General features: G+C 40.2%; 3 protein-coding genes across 3 annotated transcripts; 1 reads left to right on the plus strand and 2 right to left on the minus strand.

Annotated features, from left to right (window-relative positions):
- The first annotated feature begins 666 nt into the window (after nt 1-666).
- LOC26535944 lies at nt 667-930 on the plus strand. Its single transcript, XM_015199191.2, has one exon. The coding sequence runs from the start codon at nt 700-702 to the stop codon at nt 844-846; it is 147 nt and encodes a 48-aa protein (XP_015054677.1). The 5' UTR covers nt 667-699; the 3' UTR covers nt 847-930.
- Nucleotides 931-2,884: 1,954 nt separating this feature from the next.
- LOC120320627 lies at nt 2,885-4,690 on the minus strand. The gene has a single exon (XM_039370868.1). The coding sequence runs from the start codon at nt 4,163-4,165 to the stop codon at nt 4,019-4,021; it is 147 nt and encodes a 48-aa protein (XP_039226802.1). The 5' UTR covers nt 4,166-4,690; the 3' UTR covers nt 2,885-4,018.
- A 7,806-nt stretch (nt 4,691-12,496) lies between these two features.
- LOC6529082 (tubulin-specific chaperone E) lies at nt 12,497-14,874 on the minus strand. The gene is made up of 6 exons (XM_039370666.1): nt 14,768-14,874; nt 14,531-14,703; nt 13,994-14,466; nt 13,515-13,938; nt 13,173-13,455; nt 12,497-13,119 (listed from the first exon to the last, which is right to left on the minus strand). Exons 2-6 carry the CDS (start codon nt 14,624-14,626, stop codon nt 12,824-12,826), a joined length of 1,572 nt encoding a protein of 523 aa, XP_039226600.1. The 5' UTR covers nt 14,627-14,703; nt 14,768-14,874; the 3' UTR covers nt 12,497-12,823.
- Nucleotides 14,875-15,773: the final 899 nt, after the last annotated feature.

Genomic DNA, 15,773 nt, shown 5'->3' on the forward strand with positions numbered 1-15,773 from the left:
TTGCGAACGGAGTCCACCATGTGCTCGAAACTGCGCATGTGCTGTCCACCAGATGAAGGCAATCACTGTCGATGATGCTCTGCCAACTCTGTATGCCCCTTCCCTCTCATTTTGGCACCCATCTGTTGCTGGCGCTGCTTGCTGAATTTCATTCATGTGTACAGTCTTCCTATCCATTCAGTTTCAGTATCCATTGTCAGTGCACGCGTTGCCTTTGCTTGTAATTCCTTTTATTTATAGATGCTATTTTGACTTCCTTTGGCTGTCAGAACCCTTTCAAACAGCTTAAGTAAGACAACATCTAAAATAGACGCGCAAACAAAATCGCCCAATCCAAATCTTTATTTTACCAGTACTTGATATTTTGTTAAATAGCTGGAAATACCCTTGACCTGATGCTATTTCGTACGGTTTAAGAGATACAACTCTGCATGACATTTAAGAGCAAAAAGTTAATAAAAGTTGTCTCCCCACCTAATGTAAATTGACATTTCAATACGTATGTAAGATGTTTAATAATGAATAGCGTTACAAATATGTACACTTTTGTATAGAAAACACTGATCAGGTAATGATCAACTTATATTTGTTTACTATTTGACAGCTGCATTACGACTTAGTCAAGTTTCATTGGGACTGGCATATAAAAGCCGGAAGGCCATATCTCGACCCTTGAGTTCTAAGCCAAGATCAGCAAAAATGATTGCCACAACGGTGTGTTTTTACTTGGTGGTCTTAGCCATTCTCATGGCCTTCCTATCTCCCACAGCAGATGGTTGCTTCATTCTGCTTGCGTGCCTGTTGAGGTCATCTCTCTGTCCGTTTAACACCACCTCATCTGGATAATAGAGTGAATTTTTTTGTTGCCTCTTCCCGCGCCCAATAAATACGATTATGCATTAAAAACATATTTATCCATGACCAAAATAAGGCAAAGAGTTTTACTAACAGAAACTAAACGAAATGCAATTTTATTGACAAGAAAAAAAGTTTTTTCTCTTTAGTAGACACTTCATTGTGCTTTAACTGACTTAGCCAAGGTCAGTCTCGTCTTCGGTTGTGGCTTACTGCTTTCCTCGATTGGAAATCTCCCAAGTGGCACCTTTAATCCAATTACGCATTCAAACAGTGAGCCTACGTGTCCCACGTGATTTTTCGGCCATCTTACAGGCTGCCCACGCTCCCATTCGAAAATGCTGGACTACATGCCGTATGAGTGATATTTAATTGATTGCAATCTCTACGCTGTTTGCACTCTGTAAATTTGAATTACAATCTGGGATAGTTTAATACGACTTGAGGGCAAGTGGAGAACCCTCCCACGCCATCCATCCATCCATTGCCCATTCTCCTGTTCTTGAACACGTGTAAGTTCATCCCAAAGTTTACCATCACTCCCCCAGGCTGTCAATGCCTGGCGACACCGGCAAAAAGTCGTTTGGAAAGGGCGGCGGAAACTTTGACACGACTTGGCGACGACACCTTGCTACATTGTGGCGCCTCTAAGCAAGCCGCTAGTACACACTTCGGTTTTTACACCTTTTCAAACACTTAAAGTTAACTTTACATCGATTTGCTACAATTGTCACCCCGAAATTGGAAAGCTGAATGCGTTTATCCTCCGTGAAGTTGAAAAACCAAAAGCGAACTTTGCTCGTGATAGCACATCAAATGGCAAACGAAATTAAATTTTAATTCAGGCAAACTTGTTAAGCGAAGTAAACTCGGACATTTAACCAATGGGCTTCAAGTGATATAATACTATTCCCGTTACTCGTATAGTAAAATGGAATACTATATTGGTATTCCGACTTTATCGGAGCCATTTCCGACTGTTCAACCCTAATGAGGAAAATTCTGTCTCGGACATTTTCTTACAATGCTTTAATCATTTTAAATTGGGCATAACGACTTATCGTTTCTTTTATTGGCCAATTGGTATTTATATATATATCTATGTCCGCTTAGCCGCCAGATGCCAATTTTGAACCCTGTTTTGCTTTCACTTTCCGGGAAATTTGCTTTGCGGCCTGTCTCAAATTGCAATTCTTTTAAGCTCGGTTCGAATTAAATGACAATTGAATGACAATCAAAATGGGAATGGGGATTCCATTACTCTGCATTTAAGGCTGTTGGCAGCATTCAGGTATTTCGCTTGGCTTCTTATTTGGTATTACGTTTTGTAAATTTTATACTGCTAAAATCGCCCACATATTTCGGAGCAGCTACTTTCATATCGGAAGACCAGATTTCGTACAGCTGAGTACTAGACCTGAATTACTAAATTTGTATGTTAGTTCTGACAGTTAAAAAAAAACGCGTGAATAATTATACCCGTTACTCGTAGAGTAAAAGGTTATACTAAATTCGTTGAAAAGTATGTAACAGGCAGAAGGAAGCGTTTCCGACCATATAAAGTATATATATTCTTGATTAGGATCAATAGCCGAGTCGATCTGGCCATGTCCGTCTGTCCGTCCGTCTGTCCGTCCGTATGAACTTCGAGATCTCAGGAGTTGAGATTAAGCATACAGACTCCAGAGACATAGAAGCAGCGCAAGTTTGTCGATTCATGTTGCCACGCCCACTCTAACGCCCACAAACCGCCCAAAACTGCTACGCCCACACTTTTAAAAAATGTTTTGATTTTTTTTATTTTTGTATTGGTTTTGTAAATTTCTATCGATTTGGAGAACAACTTTTTGCCACGCCCACTTTAACGCCCTCAAACCGCCCAAAGCTGCCACGCCCACACTTTTGAAAAATGTTTTGATATTTTTTTATTTTTGTATTAGTCTTGTAAATTTCTATCAATATGCCAAAAAACTCTAACGCCCACAAACCGCCAAAAACTGTCAGTATTGAAGACTCGCACTTCCACTAGCTGAGTAACGGGTATCAGATAGTCGGGGAACTCGACTATACGTTCTCTCTTGTTTTAAAATAACAATTGAAACAGACTTGCACTCTGTTTTGACAATCTTTATAAAAACATGAAAAACCTTAAAAAAGTCTGTGTTATGATTATAATAATCAGGCAATTTGTTGATACCACATTTCGTAAAATAATAATTCAAAAAGGAAAATCTTTTAATAAACACATCTAGCCATTTCGGAGTACTTGAAAAACCCTTCTGCATCTAAAAAAAATCTCCGTCTCCAAAAACCATTTTTACATTCTAAACGTACATACAACTTGGCCGCAATTGGGACAGACCGTTACTGGGTTTAAATTGTGAAAGAATTAAATTTTGGCGAGTCGTTCGTAATCCATTAATATAAAGTTGAATGTCAGAGCGCTAATATTATATTATATTATAGCTCTGTAATGATCTGCTTTACGGTAAACCAATATTGACTTTGAATTTTAAATATGAAGTGTCATAAACATTTAGCAACGAACTTGCTTACAATCTTTACATAAAGTTATTATTATTATCAGTGCCACCTAAATACGTAGATTCGTGATTGTAAGAGCTGCAAAAATGTTTCGTTCTCGCAAAGTTACAATTTTTTTTCTCTGAACAGGTAAGTACCGAAGCGTGAACTTTGTTTGAGTTCTCTTTGACTAATTGAGATATACTCGTAACGAAAGTTAACTTATTGAATCCGACCGCACCCTGCAGGGCTCGGAAACTCGCTTAAATGACCCAAAACGACGTGATCTAAGCGGAAGTTTCTCTTTGGAGTTGCCAAACCAGGACACGTACTGACAGCCGAAAAAATAAAAGCCGCCGAAGGAGCTTTACACCTAATTAGTGCAAGTAACTAATGACAAACTAACACTTGCCTGATAACTTTGGCTTTTAATTACGCAACCAGCCAAGCATACCGCACAAAGGATAGGATACGCCAATAGCTGGATTCAGGTCAGAGGATGATGTATCTTTATGGAATCAGCCGTATCGTTGATTGTAAAAACACTGGACTTCGGACGAAGAATTTTAAGAATGTTCAAAATATTTTTGATTTGTTTCTTTATTGACCGTTGGAATAATCTTTAGTGAAAATATTATTTTCATTTGGTGGTGGTGGTCTTAAAGGGGCAGATCTCCAGCCGGTACAAACAGGCCCACAGAAGGAAGGTGGACTCGACAGAGGGCACTGAGAAGATTAGCAGGGCGGACACAAGGACCAGGTAGAGCCACAGCACTGAGATATTCATAGTTGCAAATTAAAGTTCGCAAGCTGTCGGATTGATCGCAAATTTATAGGAGCTCGGGTTGCTTTAGTTCTATTTGATCAGATGCAACCTGGTCAAATGTCTTGACCTGAATCGCAGAAATAAACATTTGCACAGCTTAGAAGCCCATTGCCAAATGAAACCTTTAAGGCCTTTAATGCGCAAGTGAGCCCAACGCGTAAGTTTTCATACGCAATTGACACAATTTTAACTCATTGGAATTAAATCACCATGATGACGGTTGGGTGGAAAAAAATTAGACAACTAAATTGGATTTGTCATTTCGAATTCAGGATTGTGGCCACAAATAAGAATTTGGTGGCATTAAATAAGACCAATTAGGCAACCAATTTGCGTTTGGTACGTCAATTTCCACCGCATTTTTGTTTCCACATCCATTTTGCGATTTTGTGAGACGACAGTCATTATCCAATATTTTACATAATTTTTTTTTTTTTTTTTTTATGTCGCGCGAATCCCACGGCCACACCTCCCGCCCAACCGACCGAGGGGCGCTGCCGTGTATCGTACGGCTCGAATCGCGGGAATATAGACGCGATATAGAAGACAGTAAAGGACGAGGAAATATATGTATATAGTAGTAAGATCTAAGAATTAGTTAAGTATGTTAGTATTGATCGCTTTAAAAACGTCAGAGAGTCAGAATTAGAGATAATAGGATACAATCTATTATAGTCAGAACATAATACTCTGTAGGGATCATGGAACTCATAATTAGATCTACAATGATTTAAAATTAGAGGTACGTAATTTCTAGTAAATCTGCTCGGAACAGTGAAGTTTAGCCGACTAACCAAGTCGGGACTATCCACTTCACCACGAATAAGGTTAAAAATAAAGACTGTTCCAAGCATCGTTCTACGGTTAGCTAAGGAGGGTAAGTTAATTAACATTAATCTACTTGAATAGGGAGGTAATCTAAGGTTTGCATCCCAATTGAGGCGCTGTAAGGCAAAAAGTAAGAAGTTCTTTTGAACCGATTCGATGCGATCCGAGTAAACTTCATATTGTGGACTCCAAACAGGTGATCCATACTCGAGGATCGGACGGACTATAGAAATAAATAAGGTTTTGGTCATGTAAACCAAGCACACCTCTGGCCTTATTGACAATAGATTAAATATGGTCTGAAAATTTAAGTTTAGGGTCCAGAAGAACACCAAGATCATCAACATGTGTTATTCTGTCCAAAGAGCACCCACTTAAAGTGTAAGTTGCGTGCATTGAGTTGGCACGATAAAAGGTCATAACTTTACACTTAGAGCCATTTAAGTTTAATACGTTATCACGGCACCAGGTTTGAAAACAATCTAGATCGGATTGTAAGTCCAAATGGCGAGAAATGTCCTTATATTGCAAGCATAATTTTACATCATCAGCGTATATTAGTGCACGCGAATGATATATTATTAAGGGAAGGTCGTTAATAAATAAGGTAAAAACGAGCGGACATAGGTGGCTCCCTTGTGGGACGCCGGATGTGATTTGGAGAATACAAGAAAGAGAATTTTTAAAGAGGATTTTACGTTACATTATTTTTTAATCCGATTTTTATAATTTCGTAGACACAATGACTCTATTATGTAAAACCAATGAGGGTCTCAAATATTAGTATTACAGTATCAGAGTATTATTTTTATACCCGTTACTCGTAGAGTAAAAGGGTATACTAGATTCGTTGAAAAGTATGTAACAGGCAGAAGGAAGCGTTTCTGACCATATAAAGTATATATATTCTTGATCAGGATCTATAGCCAAGTCGATCTGGCCATGTCCGTCTGTCCGTCCGTCTGTCCGTCTGTCCGTCTGTCTGTCCGTATGAACGTCGAGATCTCAGGAACTACAAAAGCTAGCAAGTTGAGATTAAGCATACAGACTCCCAAGACATAGAAGCAGCGTAAGTTTGTCGATTCATGTTGCCACGCCCACTCTAACGCCCACAAACCGACCAAAACTGCCACGCCCACACTTTTGAAAAATGTTTTAATATTTTTTAATTTTTGTATTGGTCTTCTAAATTTCTATCGATTTGCAAAAAAAACTTTTTGCCACGCCCACTCTAACGCCCACAAACCGCCCAAAGCTGCCACGCTCACACTTTTAAAAAATGTTTTGATATATTTTCATTTTTATATTGGTCTTTTAAATTTCTATCGATTTGCCAAAAAACTTTTTGCCACGCCCACTCTAACGCCCTCAAACCGCCCAAAGCTGCTACGCCCACACTTTTGAAAAATGTTTTGATATTTTTTCATTTTTATATTGGTCTTGTAAATTGCTATCGATTTGCCAAAAAACTTTTTGCCACGCCCACTGTAACGCCCACAAACCGCCAAAAACTGTGTTTAAGACTCTCCTTCTCCCTTCCACTAGCTGAGTAACGGGTATCAGATAGTCGGGGAACTCGACTATAGCGTTCTCTCTTGTTTTTTTTGGTTTTAACCCACATTATTGTGAGATTAACTTTAACGTTCTGGCCATCATGGTTTTTCAAGAAATTCGGACCAATGATTCCATCAGCCCATAAAGCGCACCAAACTTGAGGATTACCTTAACTCCAAATTCGGCAGTTTTGTTTCTTTACATAGCCATTCAACCAGAAATGCGCTTCATCGCTAAACAAAATTCCGTTACGAAAATTGGGAACAAGGGCTACCTTATTTTGGGCCTGTCGGGCCAAGCAGCCGGCAGGATTAAACAAGACAGGTTGTAATAGTTAATATAAACGTAAATCAATTATTGTTATCCTCTTGCTCATTTATTTGCTTATTTATGAAAGCAAACGTTCGTATGCGTTCTTATCTTTTCGCACAGAGCGCTCGGACAAACTCTCTCATGTTAAATCTCAGTCGTCTACATACTCCGCGTGCATACAAACGTTTTTGCGCTGGTTTGGAACCTTTCGCTGTCAAAAAAACTACAAGAAACTAAGAATACTATTTGAACTATAAGTGTTGTTAATTTAAAAGCTAATGAAAAAGCTCGTAGGCTAATCGTTTGGTGACCCCGACCAATGCAAATCGTGAAATACATACATATCGACAAATAATTAACCATAAATACTGCTGCAAATTTTGTGTTCTCAGCTGCACGATAGTATTACTCAACCTGTATACATCTTTAATAAAACCAAATCCAACGTTTTCTTTAAACATATATGTATGTTGGGCATCGACCTGCTAAGCGATAGTATACGAAGTAACATCACCAGAACAAATGAAGAGCGTCGAGGAATATCTAGGGAGTGCAAGGCGTACGAGGAGCAGAAAATTAGGATCGTGAGGATAGAGTCAAGTTGCAAGTGTAAAGTAGAGTTGCAATCTTCACTTTGCCCTAATGTCGTCTGGTGATTATTCTGTCCGGTTGCCGGCCAAATTACGAGATTCCTATCAGCAGGCCATGCGGATGTTTTTATATCTTAAGAGGAAGCTTTCGGTTTCGTTCGCACCCTGTTGCCATTACAGCGGACATCTGCAAGATGTATCGCTGTGTAAGGATTTCACCAACAGAAGAGGTTAAAGTGTATAAGCTAAACACTATTACGTACGGGACCAAGCCAGCCTCCTACTTGTCTGTGAGCGCTATGCACCCGTTGGCGATGGATGAGCAGACAGCATTTTTTATTGGAGCAGAAATTCTTTGTTGCAAATTCTTCGTGGATGATCTAATATCAGGTGCCAGTCCCGTGGAAGCTGCCATTAACATTATGCACCAGACCACTAAAATTTTGCTAAGAGCCGAGGAAATGCTTCAAGCTGAGGAAATGGTGTTCCAATACTCCGTTAGTTGTAGAGGATGTACCCATGGAGGACATGGAATCCTACTTGAAATTGGATGATGGTGGACATTAACAAAACTTTGGGATCCTATCTCTGATCATTTCTTGTTCTTATTTGCTGTTATGCAGTCATCATCGACCCCATGTAGACGCACAATTGCAATGTTTTATAATCCCATAGGCCTGGTTGAGCCCGTAATCGCAAAGTGTAAAATCTTACTGCAACAGCTCTGTAAGGAAACAAGATGCTTAAAATACGAAATGCTCAGATGCTCAAAATACGTTGAATTCCTACGTTTTGTGCTGGACTCAGATTTAGATCTTGAAATTCATGGATTTCGCGATGCTAGCCTTGGAGTTTACGGTGCTTGTGCTTACATTGTGACCAAAGGAGAACAGCGTTCCAGTCAGTTATTTTGCTCGAAAACTCGTGTTGCTCCCTTAAAGACCATTACTGTTTCTACGCTGCAACTTTGAGGTGCAGTCTGAAAATATTTAATGGCCGGTATTACTGTTGATGCGACTCGACTGTGACGTTGTCCTGGATTCGTGAAGAACCTTCGAGATTCAATCTTTTTGTGGTTAATAGTATTGCGTCTATTCAGGAGTTGTCTAAGTACTTCCATGGTTTGACACTATGTTTCGACGGCCTTAAATTCTGCCGACAATCTCTCCAGAGGTGCTCTTCCCTCTGAGCTCTGCGAGTTCCCAGTCTGGACACACGGACCGTCCTTTCTAATCGGGTCAGAGAAAGATTGATCATCTGCTGGTCTCGCTGAAAAGCCACGGCCTGAGCTTCGTCGAAGTGTATTGCTGTCAAAGTCTCCATATATGTTCACATATTTTCTCTAAGTTCTCTAAGTTTTGCAATAGAGTTCGGCATCCTGGTCTCACGGTATCTTCACGGATCTTCATTAAGGAATTCAGCTGATGTTGCGCACACTCATCTATGGGAGGAACCACAATTTTTAAGGATTAAAGGAAATGTTTCCCCATCCATATCTCTAGCTTCTCTTTCGCCTTTCCTGGATCAGTTGGGCCATCTTCGAGTAGACGGGCGACTACGGAATTCTTTGCTGGATTTCAATGGCCAGCACCCAACGATACTGACAAGATCCCATCCAGTAACGTTGGCAATTATTTTGCATTACCATGAGGCTTCATACAGTCCCTAGAGCTCTTCTTGGTATAATTCGTTTCAAGTATTGGCCTATTGTTGGGAAAAAGACTTTCGAAGGAGCGGCTTAACGGATCGCAAGGTCTTTACCCTTTAGGTCACTGGAGTCGATTTTTGTAAGCCATTTTTCTACAAGCCAGAGGTTCGCAACAAGGCCCCTATAAAGTGCTACGTCTGCGTATTTATTTGCTTCGCAACCAAGGCTGTGCATCTGGAGCTAATCGGGGATCTCTTCACAGTAGCAAATCTCCACGGTCTCAAGCGCTTTATATGCACCATGTGAAAGCTTAAACCAATTTAGTCAGACAACGCCACTAATTTTGTCGGCGTTAGAAATGAGCTACTGGAACTAAAGCGGCTGCTCCTTAGCAGTGATCACCAGAAATAGGTGCTTAATTTTTGTCTATCTGAAACTATCGATTGGCATTTCATGCCTCCAAGTTCAACCCATTTTGAGGGGCTATGAGGTGAAAACGGCCAAGCACCATTTTTATCGTGCTGTGGGTCCTTCAGTCCTGGCATTCGATGAACTGAGGACTTTTGTATGTCGTGATTAATTCTAGACCTTTAGTCTCACTTTCAGGGATCGCCGCTGATGATTCTTTCCCTAGCACTTTTCTTGAACGGCAGTCCTCCTTATTCCTTCGATGAGTATAAGTATACAAGCGCGTTCTTATTTTTACGTAGAGACAAAATCTCCCATTTCTAGTCTCAGTCGTAGCGCTGGTTTTAGCCCTTTCGCTGTTAAATCAAATACAATAAGCTAAGAATACTATTTAAACAATTAGTGCTGTTAATTCAAAAGCTCAACAAGGCTAAACAGGGCGCATTCGACGAATCTACGCTTTGCTTGATAATCGATTGGCTTTCAAAATTCGGGAGTGGCAATTTTAGCGGCTCGTGGGCATTAGAGTGGGTAAGACAACAATAGGGAACAAACTGGCGTTACGTCAATGTCTCTGGAATCTGCATGCTTACTCTTAACTTTTTAGCTTTTATAGTTCTTTATATCGAGACATTCATACGGGCGGACAACAATACATATACTTTTCAGCGAATCTAGTTCTGCCTTTTAGTCTGAAAGTAACGGGTATAATTTATGTAGAGTTTATTCCGTGCCTAATGACAATATTTATTAAGCTGAAGCTGCACACAAATAAGACCAGTGCTCTCAGTCCCTTCAGATCCGTTCTTGAATTCGAGACGAAAACGATCTTTTTTTTTTATACCCGTTACTCGTAGAGTAAAAGGGTATACTAGATTCGTTGAAAAGTATGTAACAGGCAGAAGGAAGCGTTTCCGACCATATAAAGTATATATATTCTTGATCAGGATCAGTAGCCGAGTCGATCTGGCCATGTCCGTCTGTCCGTCCGTCTGTCCGTCCGTCTGTCCGTCTGTCCGTCCGTATGAACGTCGAGATCTCAGGAACTACAAAAGCTAGAAAGTTGAGATTAAGTATACAGACTCCAGGGACATAGACGCAGCGCAAGTTTGTCGATTCAGGTTGCCACGCCCACTCTAACGCCCACAAACCGCCCAAAACTGCCACGCCCACATTTTTGAAAAATGTTTTAATATTTTTTCATTTTTGCATTGGTCTTGTAAATTTCTATCGATTTGCAAAAAAAACTTTTTGCCACGCCCACTCTAACGCCCACAAACCGCCCAAAGCTGCCACGCCCACACTTTTGAAAAATGTTTTGATATTTTTTCATTTTTGTATTAGTCTTGTAAATTTCTATCTATTTGCCAAAAAACTTTTGGCCACGCCCACTCTAACGCCCACAAACCGCCAAAAACTGTCCTTCGCACTTACACTAGCTGAGTAACGGGTATCAGATAGTCGGGGAACTCGACTATAGCGTTCTCTCTTGTTTTTTTTTTAATTAGGACGCCATACTCGTACATTTGTTGAAAAATATGTAACAGGCAGAAGGAAGGAAGGAAGCTTTTCCAACCAAACCATTAACCATAAAGATTCTCGAGAATCTAGACACAATGCAACACGCCCACAAATCTCCCAAAACTGCCACGCCCACACTTTTAAAAAAATGTTCAATATTTTGCCAAGCCCACTCCAACGCCCACAAAGAAGCGCCGTACAGAGCACTACTCCTCGTCCGGGCAGATATTAAACGCAACCCATGCGCCGACACACTCATTAATAATGTATAGTCTGAAAGTCCTAGACATGACAACTTTAGCTTTGTCGCCAGGCGACAGACGAATTATGCAAATTTTCACGATTTAATACATTGCGACAAATATTTTAGAAACAGTTAATCGATTATTAATATATAATAGAATCTAGAGTAAAGTAATAAACACGCCTTAGTGTGAGTAATCTAAAACAACAGAGAATGAGCTGCCCTTACTCAATTCGTAGGGGCGCTATACAAATTTTTAGCATTCATTTGATTAAAAAGAAAAAGCAAAACATTTTTAAAAATTGACGGCGTGATAGTTTTGGTCGTTTTCTTGGTGTAAGAGTTGACTTTGCCAAGACAAATAATAAAATGATATGGGCGTCACAGTTTTGTGCGTGGCAATCTTCGAATACAATCCTACGCTTCCCTAGAATCGACTTGCACTATCTTAACCCTCTACCTTTCAGCGAATCTAGTATACCTTTAACTATAGGAGAAACGGAAATACCGGGATGCTGAGGCCGCTAAAGAAATATGTTTCACATTCTTAGCATGGCTTCCTATATCGTAAACAACGTTTATGAGCCATTATATGTTCTTGACAAGAATTAGCGTCGGCAGATCCATCCAAACGTCTATGCTATCTTATAAATATTTTAAATACACATTTAGTTAACTAATAATTTAGCTAATATCGTTTTGTTCCGCAATATATGCAAAAAAAGTAATTTAATTCTGCGGTTTAGTAACGTGTTTTCTTTTTTGAAAAGCAAAACAAATATCATTTATTAGTACCTTAACATAACATTTGCAATTTAAACAAGTGAGAACGCCATACTAGTCGCGCTCCCCGACCATTAGATACCCGTTACTCAGCTAGGGGAAGTGCGAACGAGAAATTTTCACATTTTTCTGGCTTTTTCTAGGCTTTTTCTGGCTTTTAAATAAAGGGAAAAAAACAGAATTAAATGAAAAAAAATAAAAAATGTTTCAAAAGTGTGTGCGTGGTTTTGGGCGTCTTGTGGGCATGGGAAAAATTTTTTTGGCATATCGATATAAATTTACAAGACAAACAAACAAATGAAAAAGTATCAACGAAAAATTTTAAAAAAGTACAAGCGTGGCAGTTTTTGGTGGGTTGCGCTGCATCTGTGTCTCTGGAAACTGTATGCCCTATATTAATGTTATTTTTAATCATTCTTGCTTTATATTTCTGAGATCGAGGCGTTCATACGGATAGACGGACATGGCCTGATCGAACTCGTCTATTGATACTGATCAAATAAATATACATTAAAGGGTCGGAAACGCTTCCTTCTACATGTTACATACATACTTACATACATACTTTTCAACAAATCTAGTACACCTTTTTACTCTACTAATTACGGATATAATTAAACAGAGGGGGGCCGAAGTAAAATCAAACAAGAATTAATGAAATTTAGTTGTCTAAAACTGTAATACATCTAAATACGGAGAATCATGTAAATTCCATGTTATTTTACTGGCCGCTATTGAACCAAAACTGTATCATGCTCCTGTACAGAATAGAAGTCCAGTGTCTTAGCATTGTTATCCAGTGGTACCACCAGATCCGGATGCAACGCATCAACATAGCATAGCTGCGGAACATCACCGCTCAACCGGAATCGCTTCATAACCAGTCCCTGCAGAGTCTGCACAGTAATCATTCGCGGGACTTTTTTTTCCCAAGTCTCACCCGTCAGCTGATACCTTATGGAAACATTAATTAAGTTTGACGGCTTTGCTTGACTACGTGGTACAAAGTCTGCCGGGGAACCATACTCTGTGAAAAGATTTAAAATAATTTTTGAAAACCCTATGCAGAAAGTTGCTTACTTTTAACCAGCAGTGAATATGTGCGATGTCTTCGGCAAAACTCTCGTATGGAATCCGGCCCTTCTTCCGTCGCCTGCATCCACTCTAGAGCGTACTTTTTCCAAATATCGTACTCGGCCCCACGTCTCTGCTCCGCTGTCACCTCGGCTTTGTTAATGAACTGCAGGCTGGCTATGCTAGCTACAGCCTTGGAGAACATTTCATCAAAGTTTGACTTTAAGTGCGGAGTCTTACTCAGGCGCTTCAACTGCGGTAGCTTGTCCAGCTCGTTAAACGTATCAGCCTGCGCAAATTACATTACTAAAGTAAAATTTGTAGTACCGAAATATTACGATGCCCTACCTCATTCCAAATGGGATTGTGAAGAAGGTTTAGCTGCTCCAACGAGACAAACATATTAAGCTTTTCCTGTGAATCACAGTCGGGAAGTTTTATCTCCTCGATACCATTTTCCATGATATTCAATAAGCGCAATGTTGTGAGATTGCCTAACTTTGCCACTTGATTAAAATCCATAATGTTCGTTCGGTGTAAGTCGAGTTCATGTAGCTGTTTAAATATTTTTTTTCGATCGACTTCTGCTAGCTGGCCGAATGAATTCTCCTGTAAGCCCAGTGACAAAATATTTGGCCAAAGAAGCGCTGTTTGCATCACGTCCTTCCAGTCAGAAAAGCCACAGCAGCGAAGGTTTATGCGTTTGAGCTGCCGGAATGAGGGCTCAAGCTCCGTGATTTGGGATGACGCGGGCAGGACTAAACGGTTGGAGCTGAAATGATTGGCAAATTTAAGACGCACCCATCAGGGCATGGCCTTTCACTTACCTCAGGTTCAGGTTGGTTAGGCAGGGCAGTTGTTGAGCAATGCTGGCCACGATCTCCCAATTCCAGATTAAGGTATGGCTTACGTTCAACGTGGTAAGGTGTGTCAACTCCTTCAGGTATCCGGCAGCATTTACCGGCGTCTGGTCTACACTCACCTCCGCCAGCTGCTCGAACTTGCTCTGCTTACGAGCGATCTTGTCCATGCCCACGACTTCAAAAAGCGACGCCTGTAGACTTGCCTGAGCTTCCCGGATGAGAGACTCATTAACGTTGCTCGAGTGGTAGTTTAGGTACCGTTCCCGGGCCGCGTCCTCCAAGGTGGCACACGGCCCAACCTTTCCCGGTCGAATGAAGCTGCCTCCCGTGGGTGTCTGCGTCTGAAAGTAGCGCTTGCCGTCCATGATGCCGTTGTGCTTGCCCCGCAGTCCGTCGTCCCATTCGACGCCCAACCAGGTACCCATATGGCCGTTCACCTGAAATAGGAATCGCAACTTGGGATTAAGCATTTTGTTTGCGGAAACACATCAAACGGCTTACCTCTCCTACATAACGCACTGTGCCGTAGTTGTCTCCTATTTTGATGCGTGTTCCTAGGGGATAAAAAAGCTGGACTTCATCGATAATTCCCACCATCGTTGTGGCTGTTGTTTATGTGGTTTCCTCGGCGCCCACACAAGTAATATATATATTTGTCGTCTGTTGATTCGCAGCTGTTCCCAGAATGTGTTCGGTTATAGCTACACAAGATTTCTACGGGGTTTAAATCAACATTACAGCTTATATGAAGAGAAAATTAAGCTTTGCGTAGATCCTGCAGCCTAAATTCTGAGTCACAAACTATTATTTATATTTAGTGTTTAGTCAAATGTGGGTGTAAGCGGATGCCAACGAAATACCTATTAATTACGGGGTCTGGTCACACTTTGAAAGGCGTAAAATGTTAGATACGTAAAAATCCGTAACGTAACTACGATTGTTAATGATTGTCTTCATTATTTTAAGCCGTAATTAGATAATAACAAATTTTATGAAAAGACAGAATATAAAAGAGTAATTGAAAAATCAGTTCCCCCTTCGAAGGTCGGGTGTTTAAATTCCCTGTATTTAAAAAACTTAGCAATTAAGTATTTCTTAACTAATAGTACATTAAATTGTGATCAACCATTTTCGAGGATATTGCATTTTTATACCCGTTACACGTAGAGTAAAAGAATATACTAGATTCGATGAATACATATATACATACATATATTCTTGATCAGGATCAGGAAATGTTAATGTGTAAATTAATGCTCTTTAAGATACATTTTATTTAATCAAAGTCGTTAATTTTTCGCAATTATACGTAAAATTGCTTTTGGATAAATTCCAAGTAATTCCTAATTAGAATCTAAATATGTAATTCTATTCGGTTTACAACAGTTATTTATTCGTGGCCGCTTTGTGGGCGTTCGAAAAAATTTTTCTGCATATCGAGAGAAATGTACATAACTAGCAAAAAATATTAAAACATTTTTCAAAGTGTGGGCGTGACAGTTTTGGGCGGTTTGTGGCGTTAGAGTGGGCGTGGCATAGATCAACAAACTAGCGCTGCGTCTAGGTTTCTAGAATCTGTATGCCTAATCTCAACCTTCTAGCTTTTATAGTTCCTGAGATCTCGACGTTCATACGGACATGCGGACGGACAGACGGACAGGGCCAGATCGACTCGGCTATTGACCATGATCAAGAATATTCCTTCTGCCTGTTATATACTTTTCAACGAATCTAGTATACCCTT

This window comes from Drosophila yakuba, chromosome 2L (genome assembly GCF_016746365.2).
Source record: "Drosophila yakuba strain Tai18E2 chromosome 2L, Prin_Dyak_Tai18E2_2.1, whole genome shotgun sequence".
In the NCBI taxonomy this organism is placed as follows: Eukaryota; Metazoa; Arthropoda; class Insecta; order Diptera; family Drosophilidae; genus Drosophila; species Drosophila yakuba.

Coding starts and splice junctions, on each gene's coding strand:
- LOC6529082 (XM_039370666.1), bottom strand. CDS start 14,626: ATGGTGGGAATTATCGATGAAGTCCAGCTTTTTTATCCCCTAGGAACA. Junction 13,939..13,993: donor CTAACCAACCTGAACCTGAG/GTAAGTGAAAGG, acceptor CAATCATTTCAG/CTCCAACCGTTTAGTCCTGC. Junction 13,456..13,514: donor ACAATCCCATTTGGAATGAG/GTAGGGCATCGT, acceptor TAATTTGCGCAG/GCTGATACGTTTAACGAGCT.
- LOC120320627 (XM_039370868.1), bottom strand. CDS start 4,165: ATGAATATCTCAGTGCTGTGGCTCTACCTGGTCCTTGTGTCCGCCCTG.
- LOC26535944 (XM_015199191.2), top strand. CDS start 700: ATGATTGCCACAACGGTGTGTTTTTACTTGGTGGTCTTAGCCATTCTC.